The following is a 22,375-nucleotide window of genomic DNA, read 5'->3' as shown; positions in this document are numbered from 1 at the left end:
CCCTTAGGTACCCTACCACAGCAATACCTTATTCGATGTTTTCAAACACATGATAGACATCTGATCTTCACATTAGAAAACAGTGAAAATTGAGCGGAATAACAGGAAACAGCTTAAAAAGAGTTCTACATATTTATCCCCAACATGCACTTCCTTCCCCATACAAGCGCAGGAGGAAAGACACCGACATTTTTAACCATCTGCCATCATATGGTAGTGCCTTAAAAACAACTTCTTCCAGGTAAACCAGGATTTACTGGTTCTGGTCATTCAATAAATTGTATTGACTGCTCACTATGCAGCTTCCTCTAGGTGAATGGAGACCAAGCTTTGCTAAACACAAACTTGGTCACAACTGGGATCCTGAGTTTTAGATCATCCCTCATGTTTATTCTCTGCCCTCCACCAACTCTTAGTGCTACTTATAGTGAAGTTCAGCAGAAGCTTTAAGACTGGCACCACATTTTACAATTTGCTAACTGACGGCCTTCCAGACTAGATATTTGATTCCAAGCATTACAAGATCATAACTGATTCAGGATATTCAGACAGCAGAGATTACCAATGATTCTGCTGTTCATTTCATCATTCCAACCTTTCATTTCTTTCTCAGGTTGACTGTTTCCCTCAACTCTCCTCTCAAGGAAAAATGATGCACACACTCGAAATTTGACAGCTTGAAACTGTCTGGTTTGCTGAATCATTCCAATATACAGTATTCTGCTTGTTTTCAGATTTCCAGCATAGCAGTATCTTGCCTTTCCTTCCTTTTTTCTAAAAAAAAGGGAAATTTTACTTCTTTCAAGGTGGTCAGATTTTTTTTTTAAATCCAATTTTTCGAAAATATTTCAATTTAACAAGTTCAGAATGCGAAATCTTGAACAACAGAGGATGCTGTATTTTAATTGACTGAGTTGCATAATCTCAACCTCAAAATCAATCTTATTTCTATCTATACATTGTCAGTTTTCCATTATTAATCAAAAATAATGTTCATTATGAAAGTCAAACTCAGTTATGAAATGCTGATTTTTCAGTCTCTTCAGGCTGGATATTCCCAGGCAGAAACTAAGGACTTCAATTCCTGGCATACCCTGAGATTCCCAATATGTGCATACAGTGGATCAGGCTATACTCGCTCAGTCCATGGATCCTTTTAAACATTAAGTGTCCAGTTATCTGGGTCAAAAGGAGCATGCCTACAGGGTCATGAAACACACAAAGGGAGACCATGGGACCACAGCTACCATGAAAACCTTACTAATGATGCAACCATAAAAATCAAAACATGCATGGAAATTAGGTCGCCTTCTCCTTCCTCCCTATCCCAAAAAGGTTTCTGGTATAGCAAGCTGTGAGAAATCAAAGCTCAAATCCTGGGAGCTAGTGTGAAGGCAAGTGTTGGGGTTAGAACTCAGGAAGAGCATAGAGGTCATCAAGAGCTAGGATGTAGGTGATATTTCAAAATAAGCTTGTGAGAGCTGCTAACGATCCACCGCAGCCCACAAATAGTATTTGCATGTTGCAATAGAGCTGTGAAAAACCAGGGGCTTTACAACCTCAACAAAGCTAGCTATCTATGAAATTGTAGATTCTGGAGTTGGTATCAAGAATCTAGGGGAATAGAGCGCTCAGAAAAGCAATGTGAACCACCAATATATGAGCAAACACAGACAGACAGTCTAATGGAGCTGAAAAAGCGCAGCAGATCAGGCAGCATCCAAGGAGCAGGAGAATCGACATTTCAGGAACAAGTCTTTGTTCAGGCTTGAGCCCTGAAGAAGGGCTTATTCCCAAAACGTCGATTCTCCTGCTCCATGAATGCTGCCTGACCTGCTGCGCTTTTCCAGCAACACATTTTTCAGCTCTGATCTCCAACATCTGCAGTCCTCACTTTCTCCTAGTCTAATGGACCTACCTTTTGAAGATGTTCTGAAGCTAGGCTTTCAAATGAATTCTAAAAACAGGATACCAAGTAGTGTCACCAATGTGTGGGAGTTAGAGAAATCTGTGGCACATGTCTTGACTGCATTTTCCATTTGATGTGCTCTGGGCTCTTTGACCAGCGTACCTGTACCACTATTCACACCCTATTAAGTCTAGAGGTTATGCTGTAGACTGATTAGAACTACAGTGATGATCCTGGAATCCAAACAATTTTCTCGAAATAATTTTGCCCTAAAATCCGAACACATTTTCAGAATCTGAACACCACGTACCATTCAGGTCGCACATTGTTTGTTCAGTTCATCCCGGGAAGTAGTCGTGAAAGCATCTCTCGTGTGTCCATCATTAGTTTACCTCATGTTTTCACCTTGATTTGTGCTGGGTTTTTAAAAATTATCACCCTTGTGCATTCACCAAGAACAGTGAAGCAAATAAGTGCATTCACCATTAGCACTCCTCACTAAGGTAAATGAAGTTATTTTCATGTTAGTACATTTATTTCTTGCTTTTATTATTATTACTTGATATTTAGGTTATTTACTCATCTTATTTTACCTTAACCATGTGTATTTGCAGTTAAAAAATGTCTCGAAAATGTTTTTCTTTTGGGTCCAGAAATGGATTAATTCACTTTCCATTATTTCTTATGTGGAAGTGTGTTTCGGAATCCAAACTTTTCGCAATCCAAACAGCCTCCTGGAATTAAAAAGTCTGATTCCGAGGCATCACTGTATTGTGGCTTTGTGTAATGAAGTTCAATTTGGTTTGTTCAAAACCATGGAACCTGTGGCTTTATTTTCTTAGTTACATACCTGCGATCTTAAAAAGTTGACTTTTTGCAGAAGCCCTCACCTCCATTCTTCATGAACCTGTACATCTGGAAGCTGTCTGTGATAACTGAGCAATGTTGTGGTAGCTATAGAGATTCAATAGCAGCAAGCTAAAATTTTTTGCAGTACCCAATTATATTTTTGTCAACCAAGACGATATGAATCTCCCCAGGGCCTATAACCTACTGAGGGAACTTACATTATTTAATGGTAAGTGGTGACTAACAAAGTTAATATTCCTTAATTAGCATTTTTGATTTACCAGTGATACTTGATCCTGGTAGGTGTTGGATGACACAAATTTTGTTATATTTAAGTCTTGAAATCGTTTTAGAACACGTCATATGTCTTAAACAAATCTCAAAGCATGTGCCATAAAATGTCAATAATGATCACTAATTGAGGTATAAAACACAGCATTCTGATTAGAGTCAAACAGCGACAAATGTATTCAATTAATAAGTACATATGGAGGAGCTTGTTACTGCTCACAAACAGTTACAGCCACAGCACCCTAACTTAGTCCAATGAATTACTTTTTCCAATAAATAAAGCCATAAGAAAAAGACGACTAGTAAAGATTTGTTTATTCAGCTCAATGATTGTCACTAGAGGAAGTTAAAAATAAATTGTAGTCTCCAAAATAGTCAGAGAAATATCACTATTTCCTTGTAATTTAGTGTGGTTGAAATGTGGATTAGAACACATTGGAAGCATATCAACATTTACAGGTCGGCTACTTCTCTGGGCTGACTTTGTGAAAGGACTGTTTTATCATGAGGCAGTGTTAATACATAGTTGCTCAACTGAAATGTAGCATCTCTAACAATTCAGTAGATTTAGAGATGCCTTTAGGTGCAAGTTTAGATTATATTTTTGGTGGCTTCCAGCTACAAAACTCATTTTGAAATAACATGATCTGCTTCTTGCTGCTGATGGGATGGAGCAGCCAAAGAGCATGGAACCATTCTGCATTGCTAGCAAACTGGAAAAGTCAAAGCTAGAATGCTGTAGTCCCACATCCAACCTGTACTCCTTACAAGCACAGGTTCTTACTGATGTACAGGACCAGTCAAATTGAAGAGGCAAAAAAATTTAATACTTCGGTTGGTTACAAAATGTGTTCCAATATAAATCTTCTGAAGTAGAGACTAAACTTGTGCTCCTACAGCACCACGTCATGTGTCGTAAACAGATGTCCATGCAGGTGACAAAATGGCAATATGACCACTAGTTGAAGTAAGAGTGTTGAGCCAGAGACTAAAAGTAGCATCAGCTCTTCTATAAATAACTTCATGCAATCTTAAATATCCTTCTACCCAATAGGTATAATACAGGCTTGTGTCACTTAAAAGCAACGTCACCAAAAATTCTACCCCCTCAACATAATTCTCACAGTTTATAATGTGCTTAAATCCAGAAGGACTTCACCCCACATCTTCTACATTTAATGTGAAATTTGCATTAAGACTCAGACCTGATTTTGTGCTAACTGAGGTTTAGAAGAAAAAACTCAAAATTTATAGAGCTACAATACAGACCCTCTCAAACTCTTTAGTTCCATTGTGGGTAACATCTGCCAAAAGCAAGCCCTATAAAAAGGTATGACTTCACAAAGTGGGACTCAGGATCCCAAATAGGGTTTCAAACTGAAAATCTGGGTCCACAGCTCTGAGACAGCAAAGGTTGCTGGGGAGCTCCAATCCAGTTTATTTGCTACATTCCTTCTCTAATTGACTGCTATCAACACGATTCCCCAACCCTTGGATCTCACTAAGGGCTCATGACAATTTTTCAAACTGTCAAATAGGATCACAATAAGAATTAGTTTGGGAAGCACTGCTCTAAAGGAATCTTTTCATATCATATCTTTATTCAGTGGGGCTACAGGAACATGCGGAGAAGATTACAAGGATTTCAGACTCTGATCTTTTCACATTTTAGACAAAATACTTTACATTAGTATAAATTTGTTTACTAGGCTGTAGTAGCTTGCTGTGATTCTTCAAAAAAAATACTGCTTCACATAAGTAGTCTATACTGCATAAGCCTAATAACATATTTTTGGCTGTTGTTCAATACTTCAGTCATTAGCCACATACAAAAGACAATCCATGAACAACCAGAATGCTGGGTCCAAGGCTGCGAGACAATTTGACAGCTGGCACCGGTAATAAATCGGGTGTCTTCTCCATTGATACCATGTTTTAGTAGTTTCAATAGGTAAATTAGATGTGCCTGTTGGCCTAACTGTATATTACATTCAATCACAACAATAAACCAATAAGTTGAACCTGGTTAAGTTTTAATTAATCAAGTGATTAAATAAAATGTTTTGAGCCTTCCATTCTGATCATAGCAACAAGTATAGCTAGAGAAGTGCTGAAACGTCTCATCAAAAGGTAAGCTTCTGGAGTAAAAATGCTGACTGATAACTTAATGGTTCAGCCCCTCATCACCAACTTAAGGCAGCAGATAGATCCAGAGCATTCCCTCTTTCAAGATGCACATCTTGTGACTTCACAACAGTAGCAAGAAAAAAACTGTTTTCAAAGTGTAAACTAGTTTAGGTAAAAAACCTTATCTAGAAACGGCGAGACTATATTCAGAAATTTAACGAATTATTTTTCATTCATATAGGATTCAAGAAGATCGAAGTGAAAAAGGAAAATGCTGACCCATAGAAAACCTCTCTCAAAACTTGGCAACAAATGTAATTATAAATATTGTAGGTAGGCAGGATGTGAAGTCCCAAATACTTTTTAAAAATGAAGGTGTCTTCCTAGAGAAGATTTGAGTCTCTCAAAAACCAAATCTGGCAAGGCAATGGTTGCTCAACATCTTACAATAAAACAAGCTTAAGTTGGCAGAAGAATGCATGATAATTGGAAATAAAAACAGTTGAAACATGATGGGTGATAGTCCTACCTTCACAAAGAGAAATGGAAGTTAAGTAGGTGCAATATTTCTGACAGGTTAGCAGAATGTTACTAAATATTCAATGACTGTCATAGAGATGTACAGCACGTAAACAGACCCTTCGGTCCAACCCGTCCTTGTGGACCAGATATCCCAATCCAATCTAGTCCCACCTGCCAGCACCCGGTCCATATCCCTCCAAAACGTTCTTATTCATATAACCATCCAAATGTCTTTTAAATGTTGCAATTGTACCAGCCTCCACCACTTCCTCTGGCAGCTCATTCCATACACGTACCACCCTCAGCATGAAAAAGCTGCCCCTTAGGTCTCTTTTATATTTTTCCCCTCTCACCCTAAACCTATGCCCTCTAGCTCTGGACTCCCCAACCCCAGGGGAAAGACTTTGTCTATTTATCCTATCCATGCTCCTTATAATTTTGTACTCTTATAAAATGTCACCCCTCAGCCTCCGACGTTCCAGGGAAAACAGCAGAGCTTAGAAAGAAAAACAAGACTTGCATTTACCTAGTACTTTTTTTATGACCGTATGATCTCAAAGCACTTTATGGAGAATGATGTACTTTTGAAATGAAGTGTAGGCATTATTCTAATGTAGGAAATGCTAGTCAGTCAAATGCAAAGCAAATTCCCACATCACCAATAAAGGTATTGTATTTCCCAAATACTATCTTAACAACAGAAACATACAACCTACACTTCCCTGGACAGCAGTATGCGAGAGGATTAATAGTTGCCTTAGAATAAGGTGCTGGCTGCCTAACATACATTATCACACCTCAAAGCTGAAAAACAACCTTTCAAACCTTGAAAAAAATTCAGGCTAAAAATCGGGCAAACTTACCTACAAGATTTATAATTGCAAGGAAGCAAAGAATACAAAACACTTTCAACTTCTTGAAGACTGCGAGTTTGAGCCTTAATTAGTTTTAGCATCTTTTAACTGAGTCTTCAATAACAATCTGCCTCTCAGTGGAATACCATTCAAAATGGTTTGAGTTTTTAAATATACACATACCTCCTTGATTAAATGACTCAAAACAGGGCTTGCTCCAATGTCATTGCGTGCGGTCAAAACACAGCAGAACCAGATGGAAATATAAATTATAGATTTTAAAAATATAATCAAGCAAATATCTGTTGAGCTCACTGTTTATTTTTTAAGATGCACTTTCACACTTCAGAGAAAGTAGCACTTCCTTTATTTTAGAAGTTTGGTAACAACTGGGAATATTTTCGGAGAAGCCGGTTGACCACTTGCTAAAGGAAACATGCGTTAATTCCCTCAGTAGGGGATTAACTCAAATCACAAGGATTCCCTAGTCAGGAGCAAGAACTGCCATGCAAGTACAGCCAATGTTTTTAAGAAAAGCAGCTTTAGGCATGAGCCCACCCAACAGGGGAAAATCGACAAAACTTTCCAAGATACATATTTCAACAAAATACCAAATTAACCAACTAATAACTATTCATACCAAAAATTTGTTAGTTCTCCTTTTCACTCCATGCTATACTTCACTCTTAGCCAAGAATACCAAAAGGCAATGTACTCCCAGGTTTCTAACAACATTCTTTCATAATTAAGCTGTTAAAAGGCTTACACAGGGTGCCTGCAGCATCTTGCTTTGTCCTGCTGTGTGGAAGCAAAGAGCCACTGATCATTATTTCTTTGTAGCAGAAACAAGATCAAGAAGCTCCCTTTTGGGGGGACATCGTGGAAAGTTGAAGGCAAGGAGTGGAAGTGATACTAAATGCTCCACTTTCCTCACCTCTAAAAAAAAACACGCCAAAAGAAAGCAATAAGCCACTTCTCCAATATTCACGTCAAAAATTAGTGATTTTACTTAAGTTTTCAAAATTTAGTAGCCAATATTCCAAAGGCCAAAAATCCAGGATCAGGAAAGAACTAGAATATGAGGTGTAAACAACAGACTGGAACCAAGAGATAGGCAGAATTTGCAGCTCATGAATGACGGAAGGTGCAGGGAACAAATGGCAACTCCACTCAAGTGGTACAATGAAATGCAGAGAAAATAGACTAAAGGACAGCTACTAAAAAGAAAATAGGATTTAAATGTCCTTATTTTCCATTCCTATGGATGATAACAACAAGCAAACCATCTTTCAGATTTCCCAAGATAATTTTTGAGAGGGGGAAGCAGGGAGCAGGAGTACAGTTAAAATTAAGTGACCTGAAAGAAGGTTCATCCTATCTGAAAGTGAGCTTAGAAAACTCAGATGGCATTCTACTTTGAACCAGACAGTTCAGACAAGTCCACAGACTGATAGATAAGAATTGACAAAAATCAATACAGGAAATCATAAGTAATTCTGTAAATACTCAGCAGGTTAAATATCATATGTGGAGACAGAGAGAAGCAGAGTTAATGTTTTAGGCAGTGACCTTTCACACCATCATTCTGGTGAAAGTAATTGACTGAAAACATAATTGATTCTCTTTCCACAGATTCTGCTGGAAAAAAAATGTACAGATGGCTGGAGATAGACTCCTCTCTTTGAAGTGCAAGACTGTGCTCAAGTACAATTCCAGATGTCGCAGCTGCCCCTTGGCTGCCTCACACAAGTGGCATTTTTCCAAGTGTAAAGTAAGACAATAAATGCTGGCAAGCTATTCAGGTCTGCTGGGTATCACAATTTGATCCTGGCCTAGAAAAGCAATGGAGGAGGAAGACAATTTTTCAAAACTTCAGTAAGTTTGCGTTATAAATTGACACTTCTGAAGAAAGCAATTTGCTAACTTAGGTATGGGAATCAAGGTGATACTTGTGATTAACTAGTCAGTAAAAACATTAACAAATGGATGGTGTACCAGATAAAATTAACACTAAGGCATTCATTTATTCTCAACCTTCAAGACAACTACAGACAACCTCTCAAAGAAATGCCCATCACAAGCAAAGATATCTCCAAATGAGAGATCTTACCATGTATCATTGTGTAAATAGGACAACTATTTATAGGACTAAATGTCCCAGTAATATCAGGCAACATCTGAACCGGTTTTCAACCAAAACCAGAGTTTGTCTTTTCTCTTCAGCTCTGTTACCTGTGTCACTGCAGATACCACCATATCTTAAATTTTGTACAATATCTCAATCTCAACAGCACCTTTTACTGGGCTTTGAACAGAAACAAGGAGGGGTTAGGGTAGTTTAGTCACTGCTACTTAAATTGCACACAGACAGCAACCACAGCATTCCATTCAAAAACTTCTCCCTGTTACTTCAAGAAATTCAATTAGACAAGCATAACCTGTCTTTGGGACTTCTGTACAAGCATGATATTTAGTCATGGAAAGTCATTTGATCTGCTGTACCATACAGCAGATCTCTAGTAGGAGTAGCTACAGGCCAAAGATTTCTCCTCGTAGAAGAGCACAAACTAAAATTCGAATAAGGCCCATTAATGAGTTCAAGAATTGTGGTGTGCATTTTCTCCACACCTGATCAAGCTCATGTAGGGAATGCATAAACTTGGCATTGCCTGCTCTTCCCAAGCTGACCAGGGAACAGGAAATTTCCTAGAAAGTGATGGCACTCTTCGCCATGACTCTAAGTGCAACCTGGTTCTCACTGTAGAAATGCTGCGCTCATGTAGCTAGGTGGTAGAGGCGAGTCATGAGCCATTTGTAGAGTGGTTAGGTTTTGATGAACAGCCCTCTGGTTTGATACTGCAGTTTGAAGATGGTGGAAACTATTGACTGGCACACAATACAAGCCAGATACCAGGCATTCACCAAAATGACTTGCAATGAACAGTCACAAAGCAATGACAGAGTCAGAGTCAGAGATGTACAGCATAGAAACAGACCCTTCAGCCCAACCTGTCCATGCCGACCAGATATCCCAACCCAATCTAGTCCCACCTGCCAGCACCAGGCTAGATATCCCTCCAAACCCCCCCATTCATATACCCATCCAAATGCCTTTTAAAATATTGCAATTGTACCAGCCTCCACCACATCCTCTGGCAGCTCATTCCATACACTTACCACCCTCAGCATGATAAAGTTGCCCCTTAAGTCTCTTTTATATTTTTCCCCTCACCCTAAACCTATGCCCTCTAGTTCTGGACTCCCCGATCCAAGGGAAAAGACTGCCTATTTATCCTATCCATGCCTCTCAATTTTGTAAACCTCTATAACATCACCCCTCAGCCTCCAACGTTCCAGGGAAAACAGCCCCAGCCTGTTCAGCCTCCCCCTGTAGCTCAGATCCTCCAACCCTGGCAACATTCTTGTAAATCTTTTCTGAACCCTTTCAAGTTTCACAACATCTTTCCAATAGGAAGGAGACCAGAATTGCATGCAATATTCCAACAGTGGCCTAACCAATGTCCTGTACAGCCGCAACATGACCTCCCAATTCCTGTACTCAATACTCTGACCAATAAAGGAAAGCATACCAAATGCCTTCTTCACTGTCCTATCCACCTTCGACTCCACTTTCAAGGAGCTATGACATATTCAGGAAGTAGAACCTTTCCTAGTTTTCTACTCGCTGAACCATGTAGGTGTGTAATCCAAGGCTCCCTGCACCATCTAGTTACTTCTACAAAACCAGACCAGATATCCCTGCTAATAGAGAAAAAAATTAAGTCCCTCTCCAAACAGAGAGATTCAATCACCGTCCAGTTGCCCAGTGAACTGAGGAATATTGGCAGCATAGCTGGCAGCAGCCTGGAAAATCCTGATGTGGACAAATGAATGGTGATCCTGGTAACAACCACCGTTTACAATGCTGAATGATCATCGGTCTAGTTGGAAGTGTTGGTATAGATCAGCAACTAACTCCTTGATGAAGTATAGCCACCTTAGACACTATGCCTGGATAACAGTGAAAGTTATAATCAAACTCCTCCATAGGTATGACCTTCTGTTGAGTGCCACTCAACTCCTTTCTCTGGAGAACAGGGTCCCCTTTCTGGTATATGTTAAGTTCACACTACAGCCCCATAAACAAGAGCAAGTTTTCTTCTGTTGAATATTATTCTTCCTTGACTCAACTTACGCAATTCTCAATAGGATAGTATTTCCACTAACTCAACAGCAAAGAAAATTCAAAAGTACCACACCAGTAAATTCTATGCTGATCCCTTTAAATAATGCAGCTGGCGAGTGGTGGAAGAATTTGTACATTGCACACTCATTTATCTGTACATTTATAATAAAAGGCTCTATCAGAACTTGTAAGCTTCAAAATAACAAACAGGGCACCAAATGAGGATTAAATGGAGTCATATCCATCCTCCCTACACGATTCCAGCAATTATAGAGTTTGTGTTTGCAACAGCTTTTCTAAGGCTTATTCTAAACTCCAGGCTCTTTGAGCACCAAAATCAGCAGTACCACAAAACCAGATTTTATAGCCCATGCTTCTATATTTGTGTTATTAACTGGGCTGCACTATAACCAGGTTGGAGGCACCATAAATACTTTCAATTCCTTGCATTAGCTATTTGACACCCTCAGGTTCACAGTAGCTACTGAACTAAGCATTTCTAACCTAATAGCTGTATTGTCAATAAGGACTCAGTAAAATGCAAACATGAGCTTGTGAAATTTGTGTAAATTGGAGTAAAAGGAGTTATCAAGACTGTCAAAAGATTAACACAATACTAGGGCAACAAACTGATGAGTACAGACCTGTAACCAACAGAAGGAAAAAAGCCATTAAAGCTGCTTTGGTATTGTGTGTCTTAGTTGCTAGTGTCACCAGTTCTAAATGCACATGCTTCTCTTGGCTGGCAGCAACCCCAAAGGAAATGTTCCTGAGTGATAAGGGCAGCTGCAGGAAAGACTTGGTTTGGAAAAAAAAAATTGCAAATCTATATTGGTTCACTACAGGCAACCCCTTTGCTATGGAGGAACTCTTGAGCTACAGAGTCTGAAAGCTCAAGTACAACTGGATTGCATTAGATTGACCAAAAATGAATAATGAACCACAAAATATTCATTTAATTTAAAAATTTAACAAACTTATTGTGGATCCTGAGTGCCTACCACAATCTTGTCAGTCAGTAGTATCTGTTATAAAGTGCTATTCTATGATTTTGCCAGAAATGACAAAATGCAAATATAACATTTACAGTGTTACATAACCAACAATATACTATTGCCTACAAATGGAAAAATTAAGATATTCTAAAAAAAAACTTGGAAGTGACTTCTTAGAAAGTCAGCATTAGTTTTTGGATCTATGCTGAATGCTTCAGAGGTCAAATGAATGCTGGGTGGCTTCTCTCACTAAAGCTTTCTTATCATCGACTTGAATTATCGTGTTTCCCTCTCTATAGATCTGGTTTGACATAAACATTTTCTGATTCTATTATAAGTAAACGCATTGACTGCCACAGCTTTCAAAATGATCATGTCAATCACCGACATGTTGGGGGATCAGCTTAGCTCAGTTGGCTTGCGAAACAATGACAACAGCATAGGTTCAGTCCTCACACTGGCTGAAGTTACCATGAAGGAATCTTCTTCTCAACCACTCCCCTCACCTGAGGAATGGTGCTCCTTAGGTTAAATCACCACCAGTTACCTCTTCCTAATGATAACGCAGCCCTATAGTCTGGTAAGACAATGCCAACTTGACTACATGTTGCAATTGTTAAGAATTAAATCGACATTATTAAATGGTACTGTTCTCGCAAAATGAGCTGCGCAACCATAACTGGGAACTCATTTCGACTGGGACAACACATCTATCCTGAGACAGGCTAAGCAAACACATGCCAGAGAATTCCTAGAGGCCTGGCACTCCAACCACAACGCCATAAACAAGCACATAGATCTAGATGCCATCTATCAACCTCTCAGAAAATGAACAGTAAATGACATCACCACAAACCCCACGAACCCCATCCAGGAGAAAGATATAAATAGAAAGCAGGAGACAACAGCTTCGCTTCACTTGGAAGTCGCCACTGATGATGTTACCTAGCCAGGTAATGAAATGTCTGGATATCAAACCTACAGTTCAGCGAGCAAACCTACACCCTGGGAACTCAGTTCCAAACTGGCTCAGACAAATGGGTTTAAACTTAACTTTTTGTGCAGGATGTGAAGATCATACAGATCATCAATGAAAGTTGCAGTGCTTCCTAATGGATGCAGGTTTACAAACACAAAACACTTAAAATGAACAGTTTTGACATTACTGGAGATAGAGTCATGGAGATGGACAGCATGCAAACAAACCCTTTGGTCCAACTGATTCATGCTAACCAGATATGCTAAATTAATCTAATCCTATTTGCCAGCATTGGGCCCATATCCGTCTAAACACCACCTATTCGCATAGCCATTCAGATGCTTTTTAAATGCTGTAATTGTACCAGCCTCCACCACATCCTCTTGCAACTCAATCCATACATGCACCATCTTTTTGCATGAAAATGTTGGCTCTTGGGTCCCTTTTAGATTTTTTTTGTTCTGCAATTCACATTAATTCTCGCAGCTAGCTGCGCTCTTCATTCTTTTAGATCTTTCCCCTCTTCATATACAAACCTTAAGTCGGGCCATGAAGGGACGAAGTAGGTACATGAAATGCAATTCCCCATCAAACAGCATGCCAGCATTTGAGGATATGTCAACTATCTCTTCACTGTTCAGTGACTCGGACTGATAAGTAAACGCAGAGATGGCAGGTGAGGATCAGGATTTGTGATGAAACCACCTCAACAATTAAATAACAAAGTTGTAGTCTTGCCAAACATCAAGGGATCATTTAGATTAAGTACCAAAAAGGGAGTTATTGGAACCACTCACTAGCTCCTGGAGGGCAGAAAAGCTTGGAATGGCAGAGTTGAAGCAGTAACTGTTCACTAAAGTATTGGAACACATACTGCAAAAATACATTTTTTTTTTACATTTCCATCAGCAGAATATCAAAATTCTTTCCATCTAAAGAAATTTAAGTACCTTCTGTTGAGATTGTGCAAAGTACACTTCAGCAAACTTCAGAACCAGCACATAGTCGCCTTCCTCTTTAATTGGAATATCGTATCCAAAGGTTTCTTCATTGTAGCGCTCAGTTTGATACAAAACTTGATCTTCGGGCACTGACCGAAAAATTGGCAATCTCATTCCATAGTCTGATGCTTGAGAACAAAGGGAGAAGTAAAGGCAACAAGTTACATTAAGTTCAAGAATATACTACAAGTTTTAACTTACTATCTCCTCACCAGTCAATTGAAGCATTGATTTCCTTTTCTTTCAAATGTCACTGAGCACTTTGGGCCATGTAATTAACTAATAAGCAAATCTAAGAGATTCCAAATCAGTCCAACTATGCGGCCAACAGTAGGCAGAGTCAAAAGCAAGAACTTGCAGTTCTGTACTGTTTTTCAATATTTCAGAACCTTTCAAAGTGCTTGCAAACCAATTTAATATTTTTATGAACTGTAGTCATTTGTTGGAAATTCATGAAAAATGAATATGTGAACATGTGATATAATTTTTCAGTGATGCTGGTTGAGAGGAAAGTATCAGCTGGAACATTCCCACTCTTCCTCCATATGGTTCAATAGGAGAGAACTTTTACATCCCACCCCTCAAACAAAGAGCAAAAGTGGCCTTGGCTTAATCCAAAAGAATACACATGGCTGACAGCTCCGCCACAGCAAAGTGCAAGCATTAATTATGAGGTGAAGTTTCAGAAACAAGACTTGAACCCACAATCATCTGATTCAGTTGCAAGAGCTATGAACTATGCCTGTCAACCTGCATATGCCTTCCAGCAGAATTAAAAGTTGTTCCAAGTCCAACTTTACGTTTAGGAAGCAAACCAAAACCCTAAAAATGCAAGAAAAACAAAACACGGCACAAGGACTATTCAACACGACAAAGGATAATAGTTTGAAAGAAAGCAACACAGGGCAAATATTTTTCTCTATTTTCAATTTAGACGCAAAGGAGCTGCAAATGGCATAACATTAAAGTTTAATGCTTTGTGAAGCACCAGAACAAATCTTTGTCTCTCAACATTACAGCAATAAACAAACTTCTTAAAAGACAGAAGATTGTCATACCCTAAGAACAAGGTCACCCCAGTTTCACCATCTCAATTTTTACATGGCATGCATTTGATGTAAAGTACTAGTTGACAGTTCCAGGACACTGCCACAAGACCAGCATTGTAGTCACTGATGGACTTAAGGTAAAGAATAATAACAGAAACAAGGTTCGTCAGTTTCTAGAGTTTTGTTGCAGTGCGCAACATCAACTATAATATAACAAGTGACAATAAATGCTTTTCTTCAAGAGTCCAAATGTTAATGTCAGGTAACACTCATCTGTGATAAAGCAAGGGCTCTTATGGCACAGAAGCAGCATCCCTACCCGAGTCAGGAGGTTTCAGTTCAATTACACACATCTGGAGTAGGTGGAGTAAAATCTGAGCAGGGCAATAAGAAATTCTCTCACCGGGCAAGTACAAATTTCAGTGGCTGGGTCAATTGAACAAATGTGACAAAACCAGAGAAATATTGCTGGGGAAGACTGCATGTCCGAGAGGAAACCCACCTGAATTTAGATGCCTGAAATTAATGGATTTAAATTGGAGGGGCTCCCTCCTCAGTACCTAATAGTTCCCAAATCTTCTGCTATTTACCATGCCTGTAATTCAACAGGCACAGCAAGTTAGAGAATTTACTACTCACTGCCTGACCCACATATAATAAAACCCACTTGGCTTGGAGGTACTCAATAATACCTTCATGGAGGTAAATGCATTAAGGAATGGAAGACAAGAAAAAAATAACGATGCCCACTTAATCCATTTGAAATAGATTGAAAATTCAAATAGGAAATAAACATTGGCTTTAAAAATGTGGAAGGTACATGGTGAATAAACAGAATACACACTGGGGACAATGTGGTTTACAGAAAATAAACCACTCGTGTTGCAGCCGCCATACCTCAGTTATGCCTGTGCAACCGGCGCCACTCCACTTTCGGTAAACCACTGGTCCCCGGTGTGTATCCTCTACAGAATTTATATGGAGTCGAGTCTGGATCAAAGCCAAGAGACAAAATATTCAGAGGCAATGTTATTGAAGTACTTCCTCAAACAGATGAATATTTGGGCATTCATTTTTATATTCATTTTTTGCCCAAGATCTGGGAACAAATAAATTCAATTTTAATATGCTTCCTATATTTATTATTCAAGATAAACTAGTAGCTGCGCCTTTCAATGTTGACCTACTAAACTATTAGCTAACTAGTACACTCGTCACAATTTGCCCAATTCATCCATCATTGATTTCTTAGTGTGCAAAGGCAGCATAATTTTTCACAAGTATAACTGCCTACTCCCCACTGAATGTTGTGTTTGTCAATGGATCCAAAGTATGATGCTAACCCTTAAAACAAGAGAGTACTAGGTTCCATCAGATTTAGGCTGAGGCAATGATGACAATCCTAAAATGACCAAATGGGATTCCATCTTCTGTAGTGGCTGAAGATAGGTTTGTTTACCTCCTTCCACAGAAGGCAGAACAGCAACACTCACTGCCTCGTCTCCTTGTACCTAAAACAACTTAGGTGAATCAGAAGATGGCTAGATACCTTACCAGGTAAAAGCCAACACCAGCTAAAGTCAGTACGCTGAAATGGGGAGAATGATCAGTAAGGAGGGGGAGAAAAGGAGACCAAAAAGAGGAAAACATTAGAGGCTTTTGATTCACACGAAGACTATGTCGTTATTTTGAGATATCTGAAACTAGACGAGAATACGCTTTATAAAAATATAGCCTTAACGTGCAATACTGAAATCTGAACAATGCATCCCACCTTAGGGCAAAGCATAATTCAACTGAATGTTCAGCAATGAACCTTAGCCATTTGAGAACTAAAATGCCTACATGTAATCTTTTACTATGAAATGGAGAGAGATGTTATAGAGTGAAGTTCATTTAGACCAATCTACTGGCAAACCTGTGCAGCAGGTTTTACAAGTCACATTACTGGCGATGTCCCCGTTTCAGATATTCACATGTCATACTGTGTAAAATCCACAAGTTTTTTTTGTATATTCAACATACGCACAGGATTAACTTGTAAATCAGCTGAGTGAAAAGAGTAAAAGGGGGTTAAGTTATAAGAGTGTAGAACAAGAAACAGCAATTGATGTCTCCAGTATGAGGTTTTATCAATTGCAAAACAAACTAGGAAGGTCTGCTAGAATCCCAAAATGAACGTCAGTAAGATTAATTAAGCCAAGGTGACTCAACATCAACACCCACACTTATAAAGAGATGTTCAATGCTACTTTGCTTCCTTGCATGAAGGAAATGCAAGTGCCTACTGGAAAAATAAGGCTAACGTACAGGTCTGCATAAACAGATAAAACGGTGTGAAATCAGACTTTCAATGTCAGTGGACAATTCAAAAGTCAGTATGCTATGCTCTAACAAGAACTAGTGATAAGATTATGGGTTATAAACTGATAAACACTCTGCCTTTGATAACATTTCAAAGCACATTTAAATTTCAGAGCTCCATATCAGCAACTTTTCAACTGGATTTGAATAAATATAAACCCCATAATCTTACAGCACAAGAGGCCATTTGGCCTGATTCGCCTGTGCCAGTTCTTTCAAAGAGCAGTCTAATGTAATTCCACATTCTGGATTTTCCACGTAACATAACCCTGACCATTTTTTTCCAGCTGTTAATCCAAAGTTTCAGTACTAGCTGAAAATTAGTTACCTGACAGAATGTCTAAACCTGGGCCATAAACTAGGAATAAAGTCTGAGTGACACAGCGTGGTCCATTTATCAGTGAACCATTAGGTGGCTTTTCAAGATAACATATGCAGAACTGACATAAAATGCTTTTAGTTCTACCAATGGGGTGCAGAACCGAGTCACGGGATTTCAATTGGTGAGTTGTAAAGTTTTATCACAATGCATCCTAAAGGATGACAACATGCCCTTAGCATATTAGATAAGACATAATTTGTTACAGTAGTCAGGCAATACTTAGTATCTTTTGATATATTACAGGATTACATATTCAACGCAGTTTTATCAACACTGAAACCAAATTTACAAGGGACTGAGTTTTTCAAGTAAAAATGTCCTGGTCATAAACAGCTGCAGCTCTGTCCATCTAAATTTCAAATGACGCTTCCTCTTTTAGAGAGTTATCTTTGGTTACAGCTGTTCCTATTATGCAAAATAAGAGAGAAAAACTATTATTGTGCAGTACCAAGGAGACCTAATCATATCTCTCACATTTCAGGGCTGTTCCAAAGCTCTGTTCTTACTCACCAAATTCAAAGTTAGAATAGTTTCTTGACTTGATCTAAAGATAGCATGTGACAAGTATCAGCTAACTATATTTGTCAGATCAAAAATAAATTCTGCAAGACACTGCGTTACGGAGTGAAACTCTCTCTCCTGAAATCTCCAGGACCTCATTTCAAATCCAATGCTGATTAAGAGATAAATGTCTCCTGTACCCTAGGAACCTAACATGAAAGTAGTTTGGGTTAGCTTCAAGCAAGCTCATAACAGGCACATGCCTTAAAACATCAGTACATAAATTAACAATTTCATTGCAAGATAGTCAGTACAGTAAATGGGGAAATGTCACACTAGTGCACACATCATGAAATTTTTGAGACGAGGGTTAAGGAGGGCAAGGGGATCTGTATTAATTACCCAAATGTGCGATATCAGATTTGCAAGCATTTGATGTAAATACTTAGCTGGAATAGAAAATTATTCTGTCAACCAGCGCCAATATCATTCATACTAACTCTTCCACAAGAAAAAAATGCATTTCACAACAAGAAAACAAAAAAAATGCCTTTATACCATCTATACCACTATTATAATGCCCTAAATATCTCAAACACAGAACCTAACCTTACTGCTTTGATATTGAGGACATTTCCACTAAGACCTTGAGTACACAGCACAACCAGTTAAGCTCACAATATTTCACATTGTAAAATAAAGTATTATTTCTTTATGAATTACAAATATCTTGGGCCATTCCAAATTAATTGTTAAAAGAACATGAATACACGTTTACATTTCTAAAAAGGGTAATTCAAATATAAAATAAAAAGACAGCATGCTCCTCACCCTCAATGAAATTAGTGTTAACCACAGTATTTCAAACAAGTTGGCCAGAAAAGTATATTAACAGCCATGGATAAAATTAGGGGGAAAAGTGACATCAAAAATGTAATGGGTTTCTACAGAAATTATTGTCCTTAAAATTTACTTGCAAACATTAATCTGCAAACAGATGGAATTGTTCATTATTTCTAAAGTGCTTTGGGACATGATGTGGTCATACAAAATGTTGTCATGAAAGATATTAAAAGTCTGCTTTGCTTTTCATTCAACATAAGTTACAAACACTCGACAAGTTAAGAACTAAGCCATAAACAAGCAATTTATTTTTGCCCCAAAAAGGTGCTCAATCAATGAATTTGGATTCACATGTGCAACCCTTTCACTCAAATTATTCAGTCTTCACCAAGATCACATCACCTGGATGGAAAATGGTGGAAATCTATTCAAGAGTCAAGATAGTTATTACCATAACATTCACAGATTTATACACATTAGAGTCATTGGTCACCGAAGAGACCAATCTGAACATCTGAAGACAAGTAACTCCGCTCCCTCTTACCTTCCAAACAAGGTCAAATATCAAATGCAATAATACCACAATGGGGATATGTAAACAGTAAATTATTGTGGCATAGCACTGACCTTATCATGAATTTAGAGTCCATAGATCAAATAAATAGCAATCACTGGACGTTTTGAATTCATTTGAACAAGTTCCTACGAACAAGCTATTGTACTGTGAAACACTGAGTCCTGAGGGGTTCATATTATAAATCTTCAGTACAAAGAACAAAGAAAATTTACAGCCCAGGAATAGGCCCTCCAAGCCTGAGCCAATCCAAATCCGCTGTCTAAATCTATCGTCCAATTCCTAAGCATCTGTATCCCCTCTGCTCCCTATCTACTCATGCATTTGTCCAGAAGCACCTTAAATGAATCTACCATGCCTGTCTCTACTATCTCTGCTGGCAATGCATTCCAGACACCTACTCCCCTGTGTACAGGATTTTCCATGTGTATCCCCCTTAAACTTTTCACCTCTCACCTTGAACACATGACATCTCGTTATTGAATCCCTCATTATGGGAAAAAGCTTATCTGTATCCACCCTGTCTATACCCTTCATGATTTTGCAGACCTCAATCAGGTCCCCCCTCAATCTTAACCTACACAGCCTCTCTTCATAGCTAGCACCTTCCATACTAGGCAACATCCTCGTAAACCTTCTCTGCACCATCTCCAAAGCATCCACATTCTTTTGGTAATGTGGCGACCAGAACTGTACACCATATTCTAAATGCAGCCGAACCAAAGTCCTGGACAATTTTAACATGACCTGCTAGCTCTTCTATTCAATACCCCGTCCGATGAAAGCAAGCATACTACATGCCTTCTTGACCACTGTGCAGCCACCTTCAGGGTAGAATGGATCTGAACTCCCAGATCTCTCAGTTCATCAACTTTACCCAAGGCTCTTCCATTCACTGCATATTTCGCTCTAGAATTAGATTTCCCAAAATGCATCACTTCACATTTGCCTGGACTGAACTCCATCTGCCACTTTTCCACCCAGCTCTCCAGACTTTCTATATTCTTATGTATTCTTTGACAGTCCCGTATGCTTTCTGCTACTCCACCAGTCATCATGTCATCTGCAAAGTTGATCTGTAAATCTACAAGTTCAAGACCTCAGCTGCATGAAATCTGATTTCTCCAATGGAGAAATTATCCCAAGGCAGGTTAATCCACTCCTCTTGCACAATGCTCATGGCAAGTATTAAAATACAGGTGGTTAAGCAAGTCACCTGTCTGCATTCCATACAAGAATAACACGTTCAACTAGTGGAAGGGGAAGACATATGATAGAATGGATGCGTGTAGAAATGTTAAACAATGTTCTTCGTGCGGCTACGATGGCATTTTGATCTTAGGAAACATTTTATCCCGCACGCTATTATGTAATTTCAGGTGGTCAGATGCCCCAGAGATTCTCACGTAGCTGCTCTTCAACGAAGAACGTGCTCACCCTCAAAATAAAAATTTGCAGTCAATGACTGACTGACTAACTTTGGGGAAGTTGATCAGACTTGGCGGGCGAGAGCAGAACGACCATGTGGCCCGACTTAACATGTCTGGCAAACTCCCCCAAGTGCTGCGGCTGCTGGCAGGGGGACGGGGGTTGGGAAAGAAGACAAAAGGTGCTGGTCATCCACGTTCTGTACAAACGGGAACCCCCCCGACTTTCTGGTCTCAGACTTCAATCTGAGCAGCACAAGATTTAGGGGGAGGGGGGAAGGGAAAAGAGTTGGATTCGTCCCCCAAAGCGAATTGGGGGGGGGGGGGGGGGAAGAGAGAGAATCCCACCCCCTTCATTTTAAAAGGGGGTGTGGGGGGGGGGGGGGTTACAGTCGGCGGATTCTCTCAGCTGGGGGTCCCTGGACAAGTCAGGGTTGCTCTGAAGACCGATGAAAGGTAAAGGAGCCCACAGTGAGGGGCCAGCAGTGACCTATCCAGCCGCACACACACACACACACAGGACACCCAGACCCGGCTTACCCCGGCCTATTTTGCCTTCCAGCGGGTCCCTCTTGAAGTGGATGCCGTGGACGTCGGTGTGGGCCTCCCCTCCGGCGTTGATGGCCCAGACCACCTTGTCGCCGTAGCCCGCGACCGCGGCGCCGGAGGAGCAGCAGCAGCGGGCCGTCACCAGGGCGGCCGTGAACAACCACAGGCAGTGCGGGCTGCCAGCGCACGGCTTCCCCCTCCTCATCTCGCAGTCACCGGCTCCGGCCTCGGGCGCCACACAAACTGCGCCTCCTCCACCATCCAAATCGACACCGGGGAGTGGGGGGAGGGGAGGGGAGAGAGGGCTGAGGGGAGGGGGGGGAATAAAACTTTTAAAATAAAAACTCCCCTCGACAACAATCTTCACATTGAGACCCAGCCGCGGCTCCGATGATTAAATTGTTATTATTTCGCGGTCGCGCTAAAATAAATCCTTCCCCCCCCTCCTCGCGCTGTCTCTCTTTCTCGGGGGCAGTTGGAAGGAGGAGGGGTGAAGAAAGCGGCTCGACTCTACCTAACCTGATGGCAGCGGCGTGCCGGGGGGAATTGACAGGGCGCTCACCCAATAGGGATCGGGATCGCCGCCGGGTTGCGCGGACAACCCGGCCAGTGTGGCCAATCGGCGCCAGGGGCGGGCCTTCGGCTCATCACGTTCGGTTGCACAGGCAGCGCGAGCCTGTTCAGGTGGCAAGTGCCAACCGAATGCGGAAGTAGGTGGACCGGTTCCATTGGTGGCGGGAGGGGAGTGAAGGCTTCGGGTTCGCGCTTTTCCTGAGAGCCCTTATCACTAAGTGTGGTTTATTCGAGGGGAGGTTGAGATAATTTCCCGACACACATTTCGCTGACGTCCCCTTTCCCTTTAAACTCCGCGATCTTGCGCTTACCCCTTGTTATGTATGGTCAAGATACACCCCTCGTTGAGCAAAATGAGACGGTCGCCAGGAACCAATCAGAGCGATCCAACGCACACTTG

The 22,375-nt window shown here is 40.2% G+C and overlaps 1 protein-coding gene across 2 annotated transcripts in view; it reads right to left on the bottom strand.

Annotated features, from left to right (window-relative positions):
* mlec (malectin) overlaps window positions 1–21,906 on the bottom strand; it is a 34,356-nt gene extending 12,450 nt beyond the window's left edge. Inside the window, exons 1-3 of one of the 2 annotated variants that reach the window (XM_060843732.1) lie at window positions 21,394–21,481; window positions 15,660–15,752; window positions 13,663–13,841 (exon numbers count right to left, since the gene is read on the bottom strand). In XM_060843732.1, the coding sequence (XP_060699715.1) occupies window positions 13,663–13,827 (165 nt within the window). In that variant the 5' untranslated portion in view covers window positions 13,828–13,841; window positions 15,660–15,752; window positions 21,394–21,481. Of the gene's footprint in view, window positions 1–13,662; window positions 13,842–15,659; window positions 15,753–21,393 lie in introns of both variants that reach the window. The other variant, XM_060843731.1, reaches the window with a different exon arrangement.
* Between the last annotated feature and the right edge of the window lie 469 nt (window positions 21,907–22,375).

The sequence above is a fragment of the Hemiscyllium ocellatum genome, chromosome 24 (assembly GCF_020745735.1).
Source record: "Hemiscyllium ocellatum isolate sHemOce1 chromosome 24, sHemOce1.pat.X.cur, whole genome shotgun sequence".
Classification (NCBI taxonomy): domain Eukaryota; kingdom Metazoa; phylum Chordata; class Chondrichthyes; order Orectolobiformes; family Hemiscylliidae; genus Hemiscyllium; species Hemiscyllium ocellatum.
Note: the sequence above shows the minus strand (reverse complement) of the source record. Positions and strands in the feature narration are given on the sequence as shown.